The sequence below is a fragment of the Oncorhynchus mykiss genome, chromosome 6 (genome assembly GCF_057628025.1).
Source record: "Oncorhynchus mykiss isolate SJ-2025 chromosome 6, ASM5762802v1, whole genome shotgun sequence".
Taxonomy (NCBI): Eukaryota; Metazoa; Chordata; class Actinopteri; order Salmoniformes; family Salmonidae; genus Oncorhynchus; species Oncorhynchus mykiss.
The window spans coordinates 9,072,728-9,092,695 of record NC_143027.1 but is presented as its reverse complement, the minus strand read 5'-3'; the positions used below and the strand labels follow the sequence as shown (position 1 = coordinate 9,092,695).

The 19,968-nt window shown below is 46.6% G+C and overlaps 1 protein-coding gene across 1 annotated transcript; it reads left to right on the top strand.

Annotated features, from left to right (window-relative positions):
* Positions 1-257: 257 nt before the first annotated feature.
* gdnfb (glial cell derived neurotrophic factor b) lies at positions 258-1,757 on the top strand. The gene is given in 2 exon segments (NM_001281402.1): positions 258-493; positions 1,156-1,757. Coding segments are annotated over 2 exon segments (711 nt in total). The 5' UTR covers positions 258-294; the 3' UTR covers positions 1,668-1,757.
* The last annotated feature ends 18,211 nt before the right edge of the window (positions 1,758-19,968 follow it).

Sequence of the window (19,968 nt, the reverse complement as noted above, 5' to 3'; positions counted from 1 at the left end):
AGGGGAAAAAAAACGGTCGCTTCGCAGCGCATGGACAGGTTGTCATCGTCAAATTGGATTGAAATTCTATATTATCCTAATTGTTAAATCTTTCAATGGGTTTTAGATATTGAACTCTAAAACATATTAATTTGTATTCAGCATCTTAAAAAAAGTTGGCATGGACCTGATATAAATTGAGGATAACCATCACCCATAGGCTTATCGCCAAGGGAAAATGTTTACTCGGTATTTATGTTCCAACGGGAATTTCTTTGACCCAGGGCAGGTTCCGCAACTGGACTAAGTTCTACAATGAAGTTATGGGACACCTTTACCACCTGTTTCGTGCTGCTGAGCAGCGTACACACGAGCCCTCTCCGGAACCGACCGTCCACAAAAAGAACACGCGCTTCAGAGAGTCTCCATGACTTCCCCCCAATGCAGCTCAGTATATTTTCAACCAAAAGTCCAGAAACAGCCTACAGGGAAGAGCGATCTGTAGAAACACAATGTAAGTTCAGACATTCTCATTTCTGGAATTAAATCTTGCTACGTAAGTAGGCCACATCACTGACTTGGCTGCAATAGGCTTGCCTCTTGGTCAGACTGGTTTTGCACAACACATTTAATAGTGTTATTTGTTTCAGAAGCACGAATATTAGAATAGATCATTCCCAATGACATAAATACAAATACCAATTGAAGGTCCTGAGTTCCCGCACTAACACCCTGGACCAGAGCTAGGTATCAGCTAGGTGCACGTATCTTATCATCTGACCAACATTCAGATGACAGGACCAGTCAATAACTCTAAAATCACACGACTCTCCGTCAGATGTAAAGATGCACTCAAATATATTGACGCCCTTGCACAATTCGCTAATTATTCTAAATAGCCATTCAAACAGTTTGAAAAGAGAAAACAGAACAATCTGCTCCATTGCCACAATATTTGACCACATCTGTAGGATAATTTCAAAGAACATATCTTGTAGCCTATTGGTACACAAAATATTGTAGTTTCATGGGAATTCCCCCTTTGTGTGCATAAATTATATACAATTTCTGTGAGAAGTTTTATACTGCTACGGATGAGGTATGTACCCAGTCTTTTCAGGATGTGCATACTATATACACCGCAGACTCTAATTTGCTATTTTCTCTCTCTGACAGATAACATGGTTGAGCTTCAGCCAGAGCAGTTTGAGGATGTGGTGGATTTCATCAAAGTCACCATCAGTAGACTGAAAAGCTCGCTACACCTGGGCACGGGCTCAAGGATACGAATGAAACGAGAGAGAAGGAAAGGAGGGAAGGGAGCAACCAGAGGAAAGGACCAGAGGGAGAGGTCTGGGAGCGGACGAGGGAGAGGGCGAGGGAGAGGGGGCAGAGGACAAGGCTGTCTGCTCAAACAGATCCACCTGAATGTGACTGACCTGGGCTTAGGTTATCAAACCAGCGAGGAAATGATCTTCCGGTACTGCAGCGGACCTTGCAGGAACTCGGAAACGAACTACGATAAAATCCTCAACAACCTCACCCAAAACAAGAGGCTCCTGCCGGAAACGCCACCTCACGCTTGCTGTCGACCAGTCGCCTTTGACGATGACCTGTCCTTCCTGGATGACCACTTGATGTACCATACAATGAAGAAGCATTCTGCCCGAAGGTGTGGCTGTGTCTGACCTCCAGCCTCTTGTGTCACTAAGAAGAGAGTCAATAGTAGTGAGAGAACATGGCTTGGATCAAAACCAAGATACATATTGTAGAGGCCATCCTGGATCCATTAAAGGTACATGAAATGAAAGGGCCTACCAATGCTTTGTGTTGTTGATAGGATGATTTAAGAGGCATGCCATACCTCTCCATTGATGATTATATCCCACCACTAACCGATGACATCAAAATCAGGATGATTATATCCCACCACTAACTGATGACGTCAAAATCAGGATGATTATATCCCACCACTAACTGATGACATCAAAATCAGGATGATTATATCCCACCACTAACTGATGACATCAAAATCAGGATGATTATATCCCACCACTAACTGATGACATCAAAATCAGGATGATTATATCCCACCACTAACTGATGACATCAAAATCAGGATGATTATATCCCACCACTAACTGATGACATCAAAATCAGGATGATTATATCCCACCACTAACTGATAATGTCAAAATCAGGATGATTATATCCCACCACTAACTGATGATGTCAAAATCAGGATGATTATATCCCACCACTAACTGATGATGTCAAAATCAGGATGATTATATCCCACCAAACTCAGGATGATTATATCCCACCAAAATCAGGCCGATTATATCCCACCACTAACTGATGATGTCAAAATCATACTGACTCTATGGATGGTTTTAGATACTGACAATGGACTTAACATGTACAAATAATACTGAAGTACAGTGTGTACAATATTTAGAAATATTTAATTAACTTATTCTTATTTATTACATTTTTTTTATAATAAAGGAATTATCTTCTTGTTATTTATTTCTATGTCATTTCCTCGATAAGTGCCAAAGGTTTATTAAGTAATGGATAAAAGGTCCATATTATAGGGTTTTGGGGAGAGTAGGCTATTCTATATCCTGGGCCCAGTTTTTTTAATGCATAGAAATAGAATAAATAGAACAGACAAATCGTTGACTTGAATGTGGGCTCCCGTCCTATTTGTATGCATTTAATCCTATCCGATGGGCGAAATCCGCATAGATAACTATTGAAAAACTGGGCCCTGGGTACAGTACCAGTCTGTTTAGCATGGCCTGTGTGTCGTCTATTATTGTCCTCCCGCATCCTGCTCGACTTCGATATAACCATAGTGGTTCCACATCATCATCAAAAAACATATCCAATCAAATGTATTTATATAGCCCTTCGTACATCAGCTGATATCTCAAAGTGTTGTACAGAAACCCAGTCTAAAAAACCCCAAACAGCAAGCAATGCAGGTGTAGAAGCACAGTGGCTAGGGAAAAACTCCCTAGAAAGGCCAAAACCTAGGAAGAAACCTAGAGAGGAACCAGGCTGGCCAAAAGAGACCTGCTATCCTGCTCTGGTCTTCAAGGTTTGTGTGCTTGTGCTTTAGTCAGTTGATTGTGTGTTTTCTTTGTTCAGACTAGTGCGCTTGTCTGTATTTCAATTATATTATTCTGGTAAAAAAAGGGAAGGTGTTCATTATTATTCAGGGTTGAAGAGTTGTGTGCTGGTCTTATTAAGTTGTATTACTGAACCAAAGTTCTCAAAACTATTTTTTATACAATATTTGTTTTTTATAACTTTTTATTGGTTCCACCCGCTGTGTCTTTGGGTGACAACGGCATGTCAATTCATAGGCCTATGTCATCTTTAAATTAGATCACTTTTCTTTTCCATTTTAGATTATTAGTCATTTAAAATAGTTTGCTGGTTGTAAATCAATACCTGGGAATCTTCCGGCTAGCATTTTTTGAAGAATGTATCAACGCCAGTGGAAACAGATTGTAGAGAGGTGAATTAAACAACATGATAGGTGAATGAGGGGAGAAACACTCTCTTTTCCCATGCTTTCGAATACACCACTAATAGGCCTACAGTCCAATTCAACATTGCTACATTTTCCAAAACTACTAGCCAAAATATTTTGGACGGCACTACATAGGTCTATCCAGCAAACTCATTTCAAAAGGGTGTGGATGAAATGACTACACCCTAGGTTTGACAACACCTTTAAGATCCTTCGCTGTACAGATCCTCCCTTTTTGAGCTCTGTAAACCTTATGCAGTTGAGAAAAAGAGTCAGATTATTACTATCAAATCTGTCCTTACACATTGCATTGTTAGGCTCGGGGCTGTGCATCACTCCTGTGCCCCAATCAGGGCCCACTACCCTCAATGGATGCCCTAATGACATCATTTCCCTCTCTACTTCTTATGGAATCTTATAACATGTCTGTCATTTCTGGTCCTGATGACATGGTGTGTGAGGGTAAAGCTTTGTGGAATATACTACAGGGCTACTTCACTGGGCATTACACTCCTCCATGGGTTTAGTTTAGTGACGTCTGATCCCCTGACTGGCTACATGCTAACCACTGGGGACTTTGCTATGATCCTTTAAAAGTATAATATTGATCTTGGACAATTATTTTGTACGCCTGATTCCCACTATAGGGCCGACCCGAATCGCACTGCGCGGGCTTAGACACAGTTCTTAACACGTTGTCCTCTCCAACACTGTTCCAACAACTATGGTGGATGTGTAACCAGGCCAGACCAGTACATCTCGGCTTGGCCCTGTACTGTGAACCAGACTTTACTATCTGCAAATACATAGGCAGGTCTACACAGTGGCAGGTCTACAAAGAGAAAGGTCTACATAGAGAGATGTCTACACAGAGAAAGGTAGGTCTTTATAAATACATTTGATTGATTGATAGGTCTACACAGAGGTAGGTAGGTCTACACAGGGGTAGGTAGGTCTACACAGAGAGAGGTAGGTGTACACAGAGAGAGGTCTACACAGGGGTAGGTCTACACAGAGAGAGGTAGGTAAACACAGAGAGAGGTCTACACAAAGGTAGGCAGGTCTACACAGAGAGAGGTAGGTCTACACAGAGGTAGGTCTACACAGGGGTAGGTAGGTCTACACAGAGAGAGGTAGGTGTACACAGAGAGAGGTCTACACAGGGGTAGGTCTACACAGAGAGAGGTAGGTCTACACAGAGAGAGGTAGGTAAACACAGAGAGAGGTCTACACAGAGGTAGGCAGGTCTACACAGAGAGAGGTAGGTCTACACAGAGGTAGGTCTACACAGGGGTAGGTCTACACAGAGAGAGGTAGGTCTACACAGAGGTAGGCAGGTCTACACAGAGGTAGGCAGGTCTACACAGAGAGAGGTAGGTCTACCTAGAGAGAGGTCTACACAGAGAGAGGTCTACACAGAGAGAGGTAGGTCTACACAAAGAGAGGTAGGTCTACACAAAGAGAGGTAGGTCTACACAGAGGTAGGCAAGTCTACACAGAGAGAGGTAGGTCTACACAAAGAGAGGTAGGTCTACACAAAGAGAGGTAGGTCTACACAAAGAGAGGTGGGTCTACACAGAGGTAGTCAGGCCTACACAGAGAGAGGTCTACACAAAGAGAGGTAGGTCTACACAGAGGTAGGCAGGTCTACACAGAGAGAGGTAGGTCTACACAGAGAGAGGTCTACACAAAGAAAGGTAGGTCTACACAGAGGTAGGCAGTTCTACACAGAGAGAGGTCTACACAAAGAGAGGTAGGTCTACACAGAGGTAGGCAGGTCTACACAGAGAGAGGTAGGTCTACACAGAGAGAGGTCTACACAAAGAAAGGTAGGTCTACACAAAGAGAGGTAGGTCTACACAGAGGTAGGCAGGCCTACACAGAGAGCGGTCTACACAAAGAGAGGTAGGTCTACACAAAGATAGGTAGGTCTACACAGGGGTAGGCAGGCCTACACAGAGAGAGGCAGGTCTACACAGAGAGTGGTAGGTCTACACAGAGGTAGGCAGTTCTACACAGAGAGAGGTCTACACAGAGAGAGGTAGGTCTACACAGAGGTAGGTATACACAGAGAGAGGTAGGTCTACAGAGAGAGGTAGGTCTACACAGAGAGTGGTATACACAAAAGTAGGTCTACACAGAGGTAGGTTTTCATAGAGGCAGCCGTTTCAAACGACATTGTCTGTTTCATCAGTGTTGTCTGTTTCATCAGTGTTGTCTGTTTCATCAGTGTTGTCTGTTTCCTCAGTGTTGTCTGTTTCCTCAGTGTTGTCTGTTTCCTCAGTGTTGTTTTAGACCAGGAGAGAAAACCACACAAAAGGACTAAAATAAAGTGCAAAGCAGTAGGAAGAAGAATGGAGAAGGGAGAGAAGGGAAAATTAAGTCCAATCTTATCAGATGGGGGAAACAGGGAAGCTTTCATGTGAACGTAGCGACAACACGAGAGGGAGGTGAAGATGGAGGGCTGTAGAAGAGGTGGAATAGAAAACATGAGATGTAGTGTGGTTGACATGTGATCCAGCCCTCCCCGTCCCCATGGCCTTGACACAATGACTCAGCCCCATCGACACAACAGAGGAAACAATTACACATCCAGGAACAAAGAGGTGACCAGATCGTTAGATGAGCTACACCACGGACTATTGTTAGGGTATCGTAGGACACTTGTAAATGCGGGACAATACCCAACGACAGAACCTAGACACCGAGTCCAACCAGCTATCTGGTAACAGAACACAGGTGGTGGTAAAGCAGATGGTAAATAAATGTCTGAGTGACAACACACTCCTTGTCCCAGGGGGTGTATTTCAAAAGAGCTTTTTCCTATACAAACGGCAATTTCTATAATCAGAACCAAATGGTTGATGATCAGTAGACTTGGCTCTCTCTCGGACGCTGCCATGCGTCAATGTGTGAAAAGACAAAGAATGTGGAAAAAATGACCTCGAACATGAGGTGGGAGGATGATAACATCAGATCGGGGGGTTAGATCTCACCCACAGCCATACAGTGAGTCAACCTCACCATTACTCTTACATGCACCCCCACCCCCTCTCACTACAGAGGTCAAACCCAGAGCAAGCCACGGTATCTCTCACGCAACACCACTTGTCTACTTAAATGACTTGTCTAGTTTCCTTAGATGTTATTTGCATATTATCGTGCCTTATTTTTTACATTGGAACAAGGTTTCGTAAAAATATAGATATTACATGATTATGGAGAAATTACTTCCAACTTTACAGTAATAATACTTGTTTTGGCTACCTGGTATTTTCTGATGAGGTGTAAACTGGAAATGTAATGTAACCTTTTTCAGGTGAGCGTCAGTCAGATGTCTGACTCAAAGCAGGCTTATTAAATATTCAGGTGTGCCAAGCCGGGAGAAACCTGAGTGTCTCACACCTGTGTAGCGCTAAGGTGTCTCCCACAGTACACCCAGCTCCCCTCTTACACATAGACTGACTGAATTCAGTCAGAATGTGTCAAGTTCCCCCCATGGACTGCATGCACTGCTGTGTTTCATTGTCATTATACTATATGTGTTTAAGTGTGTATCGCTCTGCGTGTGTGTGTGTGTGTTTAAGTGTGTATCGCTCTGCGTGTGTGTGTGTGTGTGTGTGTGTGTGTGTGTGTGTGTGTGAATATATCTGTCTGTTATTTTCTGTGTGTGTGTTTTTATTTGCATGTGTGAGAATGTGATTTAAATGAATGCCCTTGAATTTGAGTAACACACGCACAAAAACACACACACACACACATACAAACACACAGAGAGAGAGCGACAGAGAGAGAGACAGAGAGAGAGGAAGAGAGACAGAGAGAGAGGAAGAGAGAGACAGAGAGAGAGGAAGAGAGAGACAGAGACACAGAGAGAGGAAGAGTGAGTGAGAGAGGGAGAGAGAGAGAGGAGACAAAGTGACTTTCCATTCGGGAGCCTGGTTGTCTCTGTGGTTCATAGTTAATTGCTCACAGGAGACAGGAGCAGTGTTTGGTGGAAACTGTCCATACTCCTCCTGCACAGTACATTAAGCAAAGAGGTTACTGCTGACGGCCTGTCTCTTTCTCTTTGGACTGAGCGGCATGGTGCCGTGCCATCCAGCAGCACACAGAGGCACACAGAACTCTGGTCAGCATGGGAAGCACTTCTCCCGGGGCGTGACGGTGAGGTGGCCTTCCTCTCCTCTCCTAGGCCACATGACCAGCAGCAGCACAGCAGAGTCACAGAGGAGACAAACTGTCCTCTAGCTGCCCTTTGGGGGGGTCTGATGGAAACACAAGAGAAGAGGGGACGGGAGAGGGCAGGTGAGAGAGGAGAGAAGATGGGACGGGAGAGGGGAGAGGTACAACCCCTGGTACAACCCCTGTTAGCCTGGGATTGGAGCATGAGCCCCCCATGAAGGCACCCTATCCTGTATGGGCTCTGGTCAAAAGTAGTGCACTACATAGGGAATAGGGTTCCATAGGGCTCTGGTCAAAAGTAGTGCACTACATAGGTAATAGGGTTCCATAGGGCTCTGGTCAAAAGTAGTGCACTACATAGGGAATAGGGTTCCATAGGGCTCTGGTCAAAAGTAGTGCACTACATAGGGAATAGGGTTCCATAGGGCTCTGGTCAAAAGTAGTGCACTACATAGGGAATAGGGTTCCATAGGGCTCTGGTCAAAAGTAGTGCACTACATAGGGAATAGGGTTCCATAGGGCTCTGGTCAAAAGTAGTGCACTACATAGGGAATAGGGTTCCATAGGGCTCTGGTCAAAAGTAGTGCACTACATAGGGAATAGGGTTCCATAGGGCTCTGGTCAAAAGTAGTGCACTACATAGGGAATAGGGTTCCATAGGGCTCTGGTCAAAAGTAGTGCACTACATAGGGAATAGGGTTCCATAGGGCTCTGGACAAAAGTAGTGCACTACATAGGGAATAGGGTTCCATAGGGCTCTGGTCAAAAGTAGTGCACTACATAGGGAATAGGGTTCCATAGGGCTCTGGTCAAAAGTAGTGCACTACATAGGGAATAGGGTTCCATAGGGCTCTGGTCAAAAGTAGTGCACTACATAGGGAATAGGGTTCCATAGGGCTCTGGTCAAAAGTAGTGCACTACATAGGTAATAGGGTTCCATAGGGCTCTGGTCAAAAGTAGTGCACTACATAGGGAATAGGGTTCCATAGGGCTCTGGTCAAAAGTAGTGCACTACATAGGGAATAGGGTTCCATAGGGCTCTGGTCAAAAGTAGTGCACTACATAGGGAATAGGGTTCCATAGGGCTCTGGTCAAAAGTAGTGCACTACATAGGGAATAGGGTGGAATTTGGGATGCAGCAGTGGACTACGGTGTCACTACAGCTCAGAGTTCCAGGAGAAAAAAAAAAGAGTTCATTAAGAGAATGACGTTTCGTCTTTACACGATTGAGAATCGAGTTTCCTTAAGCAAATGCTTGACGGGCAACGCTTGGTCTTCATTTAGACATTAGGATGGGGTCCGAGAGAGACACTCCAACCTGACTGAAAACACCCAAGGCATGTCAACAAATCATGTTTACTGGTATTCTTTTGCATTGTACACATTCACTCATCGGACGGAAGGATCACCGAAGGCCTTCCAAACGAGAGTGTCCTCACCAGGGTGTTTTACAATCAGGGTTTTACAAACGGTACATACAATTGGCGGCTGTATGAAACCGGTAAACTCCCTCTCTTGAACAAAGCAGATAAATTATGCGTTTCTGGAAGTAGCGGGAAGGATTGGATGAGGTCTAGATGTAGCGGGAAGGAAAGGATGAGGTCTAGATGTAGCGGGAAGGAAAGGATGAGGTCTAGATGTAGCGGGAAGGAAAGGATGAGGTCTAGATGTAGCGGGAAGAAAGGATGAGGTCTAGATGTAGCGGGAAGGAAAGGATGAGGTCTAGATGTAGCGGGAAGAAAGGATGAGGTCTAGATGTAGCGGGAAGGAAAGGATGAGGTCTAGATGTAGCGGGAAGGAAAGGATGAGGTCTAGATGTAGCGGGAAGGAAAGGATGAGGTCTAGATGTAGCGGGAAGAAAGGATGAGGTCTAGATGTAGCGGGAAGGAAAGGATGAGGTTTGGATGTAGCGGGAAGGAAAGGATGAGGTCTAGATGTAGCGGGAAGGAAAGGATGAGGTCTAGATGTAGCGGGAAGGAAAGGATGAGGTCTAGATGTAGCGGGAAGAAAGGATGAGGTCTAGATGTAGCGGGAAGGAAAGGATGAGGTCTAGATGTAGCGGGAAGGAAAGGATGAGGTCTGGATGTAGCGGCAAGGAAAGTAGGAAAGGTGAGGTCTGCGCTAGCTAAGGGAAAGGAAGCTGGTCAAAGGAGAACATATTACCTTGATGAAAGCAGCTTAATAGTATCCAGCTGTGCAACCTCTGTGTGTGTCTGTCAGTCTGTGACGTCATCAGTCAGGGACAGAAACACCAACATGCCCTGGCCCCTGACCCATCTAATCAAGAAAGAGAACAGCTCGGCACTAACACTTCATTGAGCCTGGTTTATGTGTAATCCAAACCTTTTTTCCTGACCAAACAAGATGTATACAGTGTAATATAATTCATTACCATTTGGGTTTAATTCAGATTGTTATCAGGGCTCAGTCTGACATCGTTCTGCTCAGGTCTTTTCATCCATTCTAGTATTGAAGTGAATAACAGGATTTCTTTCAATTTGGGCCAACTGTTCATTAGAGAATTCAGGTGGTCATTTATCTCAATTTGTAGTGAGCAAAGCAAACCTACTTCTAGTTCTGGGTTCCACATCATGGTCTTCTAAGCAATGCTGTTGCAGCCAAAATGGACACACCCTGACCACACCCAACTTCTGTTAGTTCCTGTCTGGATCCAGGCAATCCAATCCAGCCAAGTCAATCAAACTATGCTACAGTAGGACATGACCTTCCAAACTCAACAGTTTGTATAATGTGTGCGCTTCTGCAAAAACACAGCTAGCTAAAACAAAAGCATTTATTTTATTTTACCCACAGCGGCTGCCCTAGTTACGGCTTGTGACATTGAGACTTTTCACCCCCTGGGGTGTGCGGGGAATTGAGGCTGGGACGATTGTGCACAGTTCAGCCATGTCAGGTGTGATTGGGCTGGATTGAAGGGGGCTGGGTTGGCTGGGTTTTTAGCTCTGCTCTCACCTGGGTCACAGAGGAGAGGAGAGACGAGCTCTGTAGAGGGAGGGAGGCACAGTGAGGAAAGCCTCTAATCTCCCTCCATAAACAGCCAGACCCCTAACTCAACTCCCCAGGAGAGGAAACATCATCTCTCCGCAGGTCTGTTTCTTTTAGCTCTCCACCTCCTGTGTTTTCAGCACCGGGTCTAGCTGGCTGGGTTGTTGCCAGGTCTCCTATCACACAGCACCGGGTCTAGCTGGCTGGGTTGTTGTCAGGTCTCCTATCACACAGCACAGGGTCTAGCTGGCTGGGTTGTTGTCAGGTCTCCTATCACACAGCACAGGGCCTAGCTGGCTGGGTTGTTGCCAGGTCTCCTATCACACAGCACCGGGCCTAGCTGGCTGGGTTGTTGCCAGGTCTCCTATCACACAGCACAGGGTCTAGCTGGCTGGGTTGTTGTCAGGTCTCCTATCACACAGCACAGGGCCTAGCTGGCTGGGTTGTTGCCAGGTCTCCTATCACACAGCACCGGGCCTAGCTGGCTGGGTTGTTGCCAGGTCTCCTATCACACAGCACCGGGCCGAGCTGGCTGGGTTGTTGCCAGGTCTCCTATCACACAGCACCGGTCCTAGTTGGCTGGATTGTTGCCAGGTCTCCTATCACACAGCACCGGGCCTAATTGGCTGGGTTGTTGCCAGGTTTCCTATCACACAGCACCGGGTCTAGCTGGTTGGGTTGTTGCCAGGTCTCCTATCACACAGCACAGGGCCTAACTGGCTGGGTTGTTGCCAGGTCTCCTATCACACAGCACCGGGCCTAGCTGGCTGGGTTGTTGCCAGGTCTCCTATCACACAGCACCGGGTCTAGCTGGTTGGGTTGTTGCCAGGTCTCCTATCACACAGCACAGGGCCTAACTGGCTGGGTTGTTGCCAGGTCTCCTATCACACAGCACAGGGCCTAGCTGGCTGTTGTAATTAGCAGTAACTTTTTGCTTTTGTTACTGTAAAATGAGAATAAAACGCGCCTGTTTCTTCTATTTTTTTTTAACACCGAAATAATTGCAATGTGGGGAAACTAATAATGAATTAAGATGAATAATTCCTACTGTGATGTGTTTAAGAATGGTACACACAAATAGTTGACCTGAATGGCGTGTGAACGGAAAAAGTTCCTCAAAAGGCTTTTTAGGGGATTTGGAGGGTGTGGGTGTGTATAGTATAATCTTTAGATAAAAGGTAAGAGGTGAGCGCTACACTATAGAAAGTTTTGTGTTTATCCAAAGCATTCTTGTCTGAGTGTATGATGGTAGTGGGCTGGTTAGTTTACGTTAGACTGAGTTACAGTCAGGTCTAGGAGCGGGAGAGGTCTGCTCCGAGGGGGAAGAGCCGTTCAGCCCCCCATCACTGCTCCGAGGCGGAAGAGCTGTTCAGCCCCATCAATGTGTTATAATTAGCCTGCTATGCGGGATGAAGTTTCCCCTGGTACAGATCTAGGATCAGCTTCCACAATCCTAAACTTTAACCATTAGTGGGGAAACATGAAAAACTGACCCAAGGTCAGCGTCTAGGGGCAACTTTACTCTACTCCGTAACCTAAATACTGCTCCCCAAACAGGAAGCACAACCATTTATCAGCAGATCCTTCAAAGATAGTCCACCTGATCTAAACCTGGACTCCCACGAAGGGTAAGAGAGTGGGTTAGGGGAGGGTAAGAGAGGGGGTTAGGGGAGGGTAAGAGAGGGGGTTAGGGGAGGAAGCATGCATCATGGCTATATTGGCTATAAAATAACTACTGCAGCACCCATTAGCATTATCATAGGAATAGTGGGGAAGTCTCTAATCTGGAGAGGGAAGATAACATTGCTGCTCACCTAGAGCTCTAAAAGCCCTTTCCTCCGACTCCAGTGTCATCAAAATGCTGCTTCTGCCTCATTTTAGAGGAACTCTTTCAGCTCTCGCTCTAAGTCGGAGTGGGGGAGGGCTATATCTCACAGGTTGAACCAGACCACAGACAAAGTGTTGTAAAGAATGTGCTCCTCGAAATCACAGTTACAGTGAGGGAAACAAGTATTTGATCCCCTGCTGATTTTGTACGTTTGCCCACTAACAAAGAAATGATCCGTCTATAATTTTAATGGTAGGTTTATTTGAACAGTGGGAGACAGAATAACAACAAAAAAATACAGAAAAAAGCATGTCAATAATGTTATAAATTGATTTGCGGACAGCAGACCACTAACTACAGCATACTGGAAAGGTACGGACAGCAGACCACTAACTACAGCATACTGGACAGGTACGGACAGCAGACCACTAACTACAGCATACTGGACAGGTACGGACAGCAGACCACTAACTACAGCATACTGGACAGGTATGGACAGCAGACCACTAACTACAGCATACTGGACAGGTACGGACAGCAGACCACTAACTACAGCATACTGGACAGGTACGGACAGCAGACCACTAACTACAGCATACTGGACAGGTACGGACAGCAGACCACTAACTACAGCATACTGGACAGGTACGGACAGCAGACCACTAACTACAGCATACTGGACAGGTACGGACAGCAGACCACTAACTACAGCATACTGGACAGGTACGGACAGCAGACCACTAACTACAGCATACTGGACAGGTACGGACAGCAGACCACTAACTACAGCATACTGGACAGGTACGGACAACAGACCACTAACTACAGCATACTGGACAGGTATGGACAGCAGACCACTAACTACAGCATACTGGAAAGGTACGGACAGCAGACCACTAACTACAGCATACTGGACAGGTACGGACAGCAGACCACTAACTACAGCATACTGGACAGGTACGGACAGCAGACCACTAACTACAGCATACTGGACAGGTACGGACAACAGACCACTAACTACAGCATACTGGACAGGTACGGACAACAGACCACTAACTACAGCATACTGGACAGGTATGGACAGCAGACCACTAACTACAGCATACAGGACAGGTATGGACAGCAGACCACTAACTACAGCATACTGGACAGGTATGGACAGCAGACCACTAACTACAGCATACTGGACAGGTACGGACAGCAGACCACTAACTACAGCATACTGGACAGGTACGGACAGCAGACCACTAACTACAGCATACTGGACAGGTACGGACAACAGACCACTAACTACAGCATACTGGACAGGTACGGACAGCAGACCACTAACTACAGCATACTGGACAGGTACGGACAGCAGACCACTAACTACAGCATACTGGACAGGTACGGACAGCAGACCACTAACTACAGCATACTGGACAGGTACGGACAACAGACCACTAACTACAGCATACTGGACAGGTACGGGCAGCAGACCACTAACTACAGCATACTGAACAGGTATGGACAGCAGACCACTAACTACAGCATACTGGACAGGTACGGACAGCAGACCACTAACTACAGCATACTGGACAGGTATGGACAGCAGACCACTAACTACAGCATACTGGACAGGTACGGACAGCAGACCCCAAACTACAGCATACTGGACAGGTATGGACAGCAGACCACTAACTACAGCATACTGGACAGGTACGGGCAGCAGACCACTAACTACAGCATACTGGACAGGTACAGACAGCAGACCACTAACTACAGCATACTGGACAGGTACGGACAGCAGACCACTAACTACAGCATACTGGACAGGTACGGACAGCAGACCCCAAACTACAGCATACTGGACAGGTATGGACAGCAGACCACTAACTACAGCACACTGGACAGGTACGGGCAGCAGACCACTAACTACAGCATACTGGACAGGTACGGACAGCAGACCACTAATTACAGCATACTGGACAGGTATGGACAGCAGACCACTAACTACAGCATACTGGACAGGTACGGACAGCAGACCACTAACTACAGCATACTGGACAGGTACGGGCAGCAGACCACTAACTACAGCATACTGGACAGGTACGGACAGCAGACCACTAACTACAGCATACTGGACAGGTACGGACAGCAGACCACTAACTACAGCATACTGGACAGGTACGGACAGCAGACCACTAACTACAGCATACTGGACAGGTACGGACAGCAGACCACTAACTACAGCATACTGGACAGGTACGGACAGCAGACCACTAACTACAGCATACTGGACAGGTACGGGCAGCAGACCACTAACTACAGCATACTGGACAGGTACGGACAGCAGACCACTAACTACAGCATACTGGACAGGTACGGACAACAGACCACTAACTACAGCATACTGGACAGGTATGGACAGCAGACCACTAACTACAGCATACTGAACAGGTATGGACAGCAGACCACTAACTACAGCATACTGGACAGGTACGGACAGCAGACCACTAACTACAGCATACTGGACAGGTATGGACAGCAGACCACTAACTACAGCATACTGGACAGGTACGGACAGCAGACCCCAAACTACAGCATACTGGACAGGTATGGACAGCAGACCACTAACTACAGCACACTGGACAGGTACGGGCAGCAGACCACTAACTACAGCATACTGGACAGGTACGGACAGCAGACCACTAACTACAGCATACTGGACAGGTATGGACAGCAGACCACTAACTACAGCATACTGGACAGGTACGGACAGCAGACCACTAACTACAGCATACTGGACAGGTACGGGCAGCAGACCACTAACTACAGCATACTGGACAGGTACGGACAGCAGACCACTAACTACAGCATACTGGACAAGTACGGACAGCAGACCACTAACTACAGCATACTGGACAGGTACGGACAGCAGACCACTAACTACAGCATACTGGACAGGTACGGACAGCAGACCACTAACTACAGCATACTGGACAGGTACGGACAGCAGACCACTAACTACAGCATACTGGACAGGTACGGACAGCAGACCACTAACTACAGCATACTGGACAGGTACGGACAGCAGACCACTAACTACAGCATACTGGACAGGTACGGACAGCAGACCACTAACTACAGCATACTGGACAGGTACGGACAGCAGACCACTAACTACAGCATACTGGACAGGTACGGACAGCAGACCACTAACTACAGCATACTGGACAGGTACGGACAGCAGACCACTAACTACAGCATACTGGACAGGTACGGACAGCAGACCACTAACTACAGCATACTGGACAGGTACGGACAACAGACCACTAACTACAGCATACTGGACAGGTATGGACAGCAGACCACTAACTACAGCATACTGGACAGGTACGGACAGCAGACCACTAACTACAGCATACTGGACAGGTATGGACAGCAGACCACTAACTACAGCATACTGGACAGGTACGGACAGCAGACCACTAACTACAGCATACTGGACAGGTATGGACAGCAGACCACTAACTAAATCAAATCAAATTTTATTTGTCACATACACATGGTTAGCAGATGTTAATGCGAGTGTAGCGAAATGCTTGTGCTTCTAGTTCCGACAATACAGTAATAACAAGTAATCTAACTAACAATTCCAAAACTACTGTCTTGTACACAGTGTAAGGGGATAAAGAATATGTACATAAGGATATATGAATGAGTGATGGTACAGAGCAGCATAGGCAAGATACAGTAGATGGTATCGAGTACAGTATGTACAAATGAGATGAGTATGTAAACAAAGTGGCATAGTTTAAAGTGGCTAGTGATACATGTATTACATAAGGATACAGTCGATGATATAGAGTACAGTATATACGTATGCATATGAGATGAATAATGTAGGGTAAGTAACATTATATAAGGTAGCATTGTTTAAAGTGGCTAGTGATATATTTACATCATTTCCCATCAATTCCCATTATTAAAGTGGCTGGAGTTGAGTCAGTGTCAGTGAGTTGGCAGCAGCCACTCAGTGTTAGTGGTGGCTGTTTAACAGTCTGATGGCCTTGAGATAGAAGCTGTTTTTCAGTCTCTCGGTCCCAGCTTTGATGCACCTGTACTGACCTCGCCTTCTGGATGATAGCGGGGTGAACAGGCAGTGGCTCGGGTGGTTGATGTCCTTGATGATCTTTATGGCCTTCCTGTGACATCGGGTGGTGTAGGTGTCCTGGAGGGCAGGTAGTTTGCCCCCGGTGATGCGTTGTGCAGACCTCACTACCCTCTGGAGAGCCTTACGGTTGAGGGCGGTGCAGTTGCCATACCAGGCGGTGATACAGCCCGCCAGGATGCTCTCGATTGTGCATCTGTAGAAGTTTGTGAGTGCTTTTGGTTACAAGACGAATTTCTTCAGCCTCCTGAGGTTGAAGAGGCGCTGCTGCGCCTTCTTCACGATGCTGTCTGTGTGAGTGGACCAATTCAGTTTGTCTGTGATGTGTATGCCGAGGAACTTAAAACTTGCTACCCTCTCCACTACTGTTCCATCGATGTGGATAGGGGGGTGTTCCCTCTGCTGTTTCCTGAAGTCCACAATCATCTCCTTAGTTTTGTTGACGTTGAGTGTGAGGTTATTTTCCTGACACCACACTCCGAGGGCCCTCACCTCCTCCCTGTAGGCCGTCTCGTCGTTGTTGGTAATCAAGCCTACCACTGTTGTGTCGTCCGCAAACTTGATGATTGAGTTGGAGGCGTGCGTGGCCACGCAGTCGTGGGTGAACAGGGAGTACAGGAGAGGGTTCAGAACGCACCCTTGTGGGGCCCCAGTGTTGAGGATCAGCGGGGAGGAGATGTTGTTGCCTACCCTCACCACCTGGGGGCGGCCCGTCAGGAAGTCCAGTACCCAGTTGCACAGGGCGGGGTCGAGACCCAGGGTCTCGAGCTTGATGACGAGCTTGGAGGGTACTATGGTGTTGAATGCCGAGCTGTAGTCGATGAACAGCATTCTCACATAGGTATTCCTCTTGTCCAGATGGGTTAGGGCAGTGTGCAGTGTGGTTGAGATTGCATCGTCTGTGGACCTATTTGGGCGGTAAGCAAATTGGAGTGGGTCTAGGGTGTCAGGTAGGGTGGAGGTGATATGGTCCTTGACTAGTCTCTCAAAGCACTTCATGATGACGGATGTGAGTGCTACGGAGCGGTAGTCGTTTAGCTCAGTTACCTTAGCTTTCTTGGGAACAGGAACAATGGTGGCCCTCTTGAAGCATGTGGGAACAGCAGACTGGTATAGGGATTGATTGAATATGTCCGTAAACACACCGGCCAGCTGGTCTGCGCATGCTCTGAGGGCGCGGCTGGGGATGCCGTCTGGGCCTGCAGCCTTGCGAGGGTTAACACGTTTAAATGTCTTACTCACCTCGGCTGCAGTGAAGGAGAGACCGCATGTTTTCGTTGCAGGCCGTGTCAGTGGCACTGTATTGACCTCAAAGCGGGCAAAAAAGTTATTTAGTCTGCCTGGGAGCAAGACATCCTGGTCCGTGACTGGGCTGGATTTCTTCCTGTAGTCCGTGATTGACTGTAGACCCTGCCACATGCCTCTTGTGTCTGAGCCGTTGAATTGAGATTCTACTTTGTCTCTGTACTGGCGCTTAGCTTGTTTGATAGCCTTGCGGAGGGAATAGCTGCACTGTTTGTATTCGGTCATGTTACCAGACACCTTGCCCTGATTAAAAGCAGTGGTTCGCGCTTTCAGTTTCACACGAATGCTGCCATCAATCCACGGTTTCTGGTTAGGGAATGTTTTAATCGTTGCTATGGGAACGACATCTTCAACGCACGTTCTAATGAACTCGCACACCGAATCAGCGTATTCGTCAATGTTGTTATCTGACGCAATACGAAACATCTCCCAGTCCATGTGATGGAAGCAGTCTTGGAGTGTGGAGTCAGCTTGGTCGGACCAGCGTTGGACAGACCTCAGCGTGGGAGCCTCTTGTTTTAGTTTCTGTCTGTAGGCAGGGATCAACAAAATGGAGTCGTGGTCAGCTTTTCCGAAAGGGGGGTGGGGCAGGGCCTTATATGCGTCGCGGAAGTTAGAGTAACAATGATCCAAGGTCTTTCCACCCCTGGTTGCGCAATCGATATGCTGATAAAATTTAGGGAGTCTTGTTTTCAGATTAGCCTTGTTAAAATCCCCAGCTACAATGAATGCAGCCTCCGGATAAATCGTTTCCAGTTTGCAGAGAGTTAAATAAAGTTCGTTCAGAGCCATCGATGTGTCTGCTTGGGGGGGGATATATACGGCTGTGATTATAATCGAAAAGAATTCTCTTGGTAGATAATGTGGTCTACATTTGATTGTGAGGAATTCTAAATCAGGTGAACAGAAGGATTTGAGTTCCTGTATGTTTCTTTCATCACACCATGTCACGTTGGCCATGAGGCATACGCCCACGCCCCTCTTCTTACCAGAAAGATGTTTGTTTCTGTCAGCGCGATGCGTGGAAAAACCCGTTGGCTGCACCGCTTCGGATAGAGTCTCTCCAGTGAGCCATGTTTCAGTGAAGCAAAGGACGTTACAGTCTCTGATGTCCCTCTGGAATGCTACCCTTGCTCGGATTTCATCAACCTTGTTGTCAAGAGACTGGACATTGGCAAGAAGAATGCTAGGGAGTGGTGCACGGTGTGCCCGTCTCCGGAGTCTGACCAGAAGACCGCCTCGTTTCCCTCTCTTTCGGAGTCGTTTTTTTGTGTCGCTGCATAGGATCCACTCCGTTGTCCTGTTTGTAAGGCAGAACACAGGATCCGCGTCGTGAAAAACATATTCTTGGTCGTACTGATGGTGAGTTGACGCTGATCTTATATTCAGTAGTTCTTCTCGACTGTATGTAATGAAACCTAAGATGACCTGGGGTACTAATGTAAGAAATAACACGTAAAAAAACAAAAAACTGCATAGTTTCCTAGGAACGCGAAGCGAGGCGGCCATCTCTGTCGGCGCCGGTCACCACCGGTCACCAACTACAGCATACTGGACAGGTACGGACAGCAGACCACTAACTACAGCATACTGGACAGGTATGGACAGCAGACCACTAACTACAGCATACTGGACAGGTACGGACACCAGACCACTAACTACAGCATACTGGGCAGGCGGAGAGCCTAATAAAGGTTAGGTTGTTGCAGAAGAGGACTGCACAATCCTCGCCTGCCATCAATACCCTGTGATGAGCTGGGAGGATGGACTATATACACAGTATACTATATACGCACGTGCTCCACAATGTCTTTGTCTAGTCTCCCACCAGTATTTGTAAAATTGCTTTGCTAAGAAACCCTGAAATAAATTATTTGATATTGATTAAATGTTGTTTATCTCCTTGTCACACCCAAAAAAATGTAAGGCAAAAAAAAAAAGGTATATTTTTTGTTCTGTTGTGAATTTACA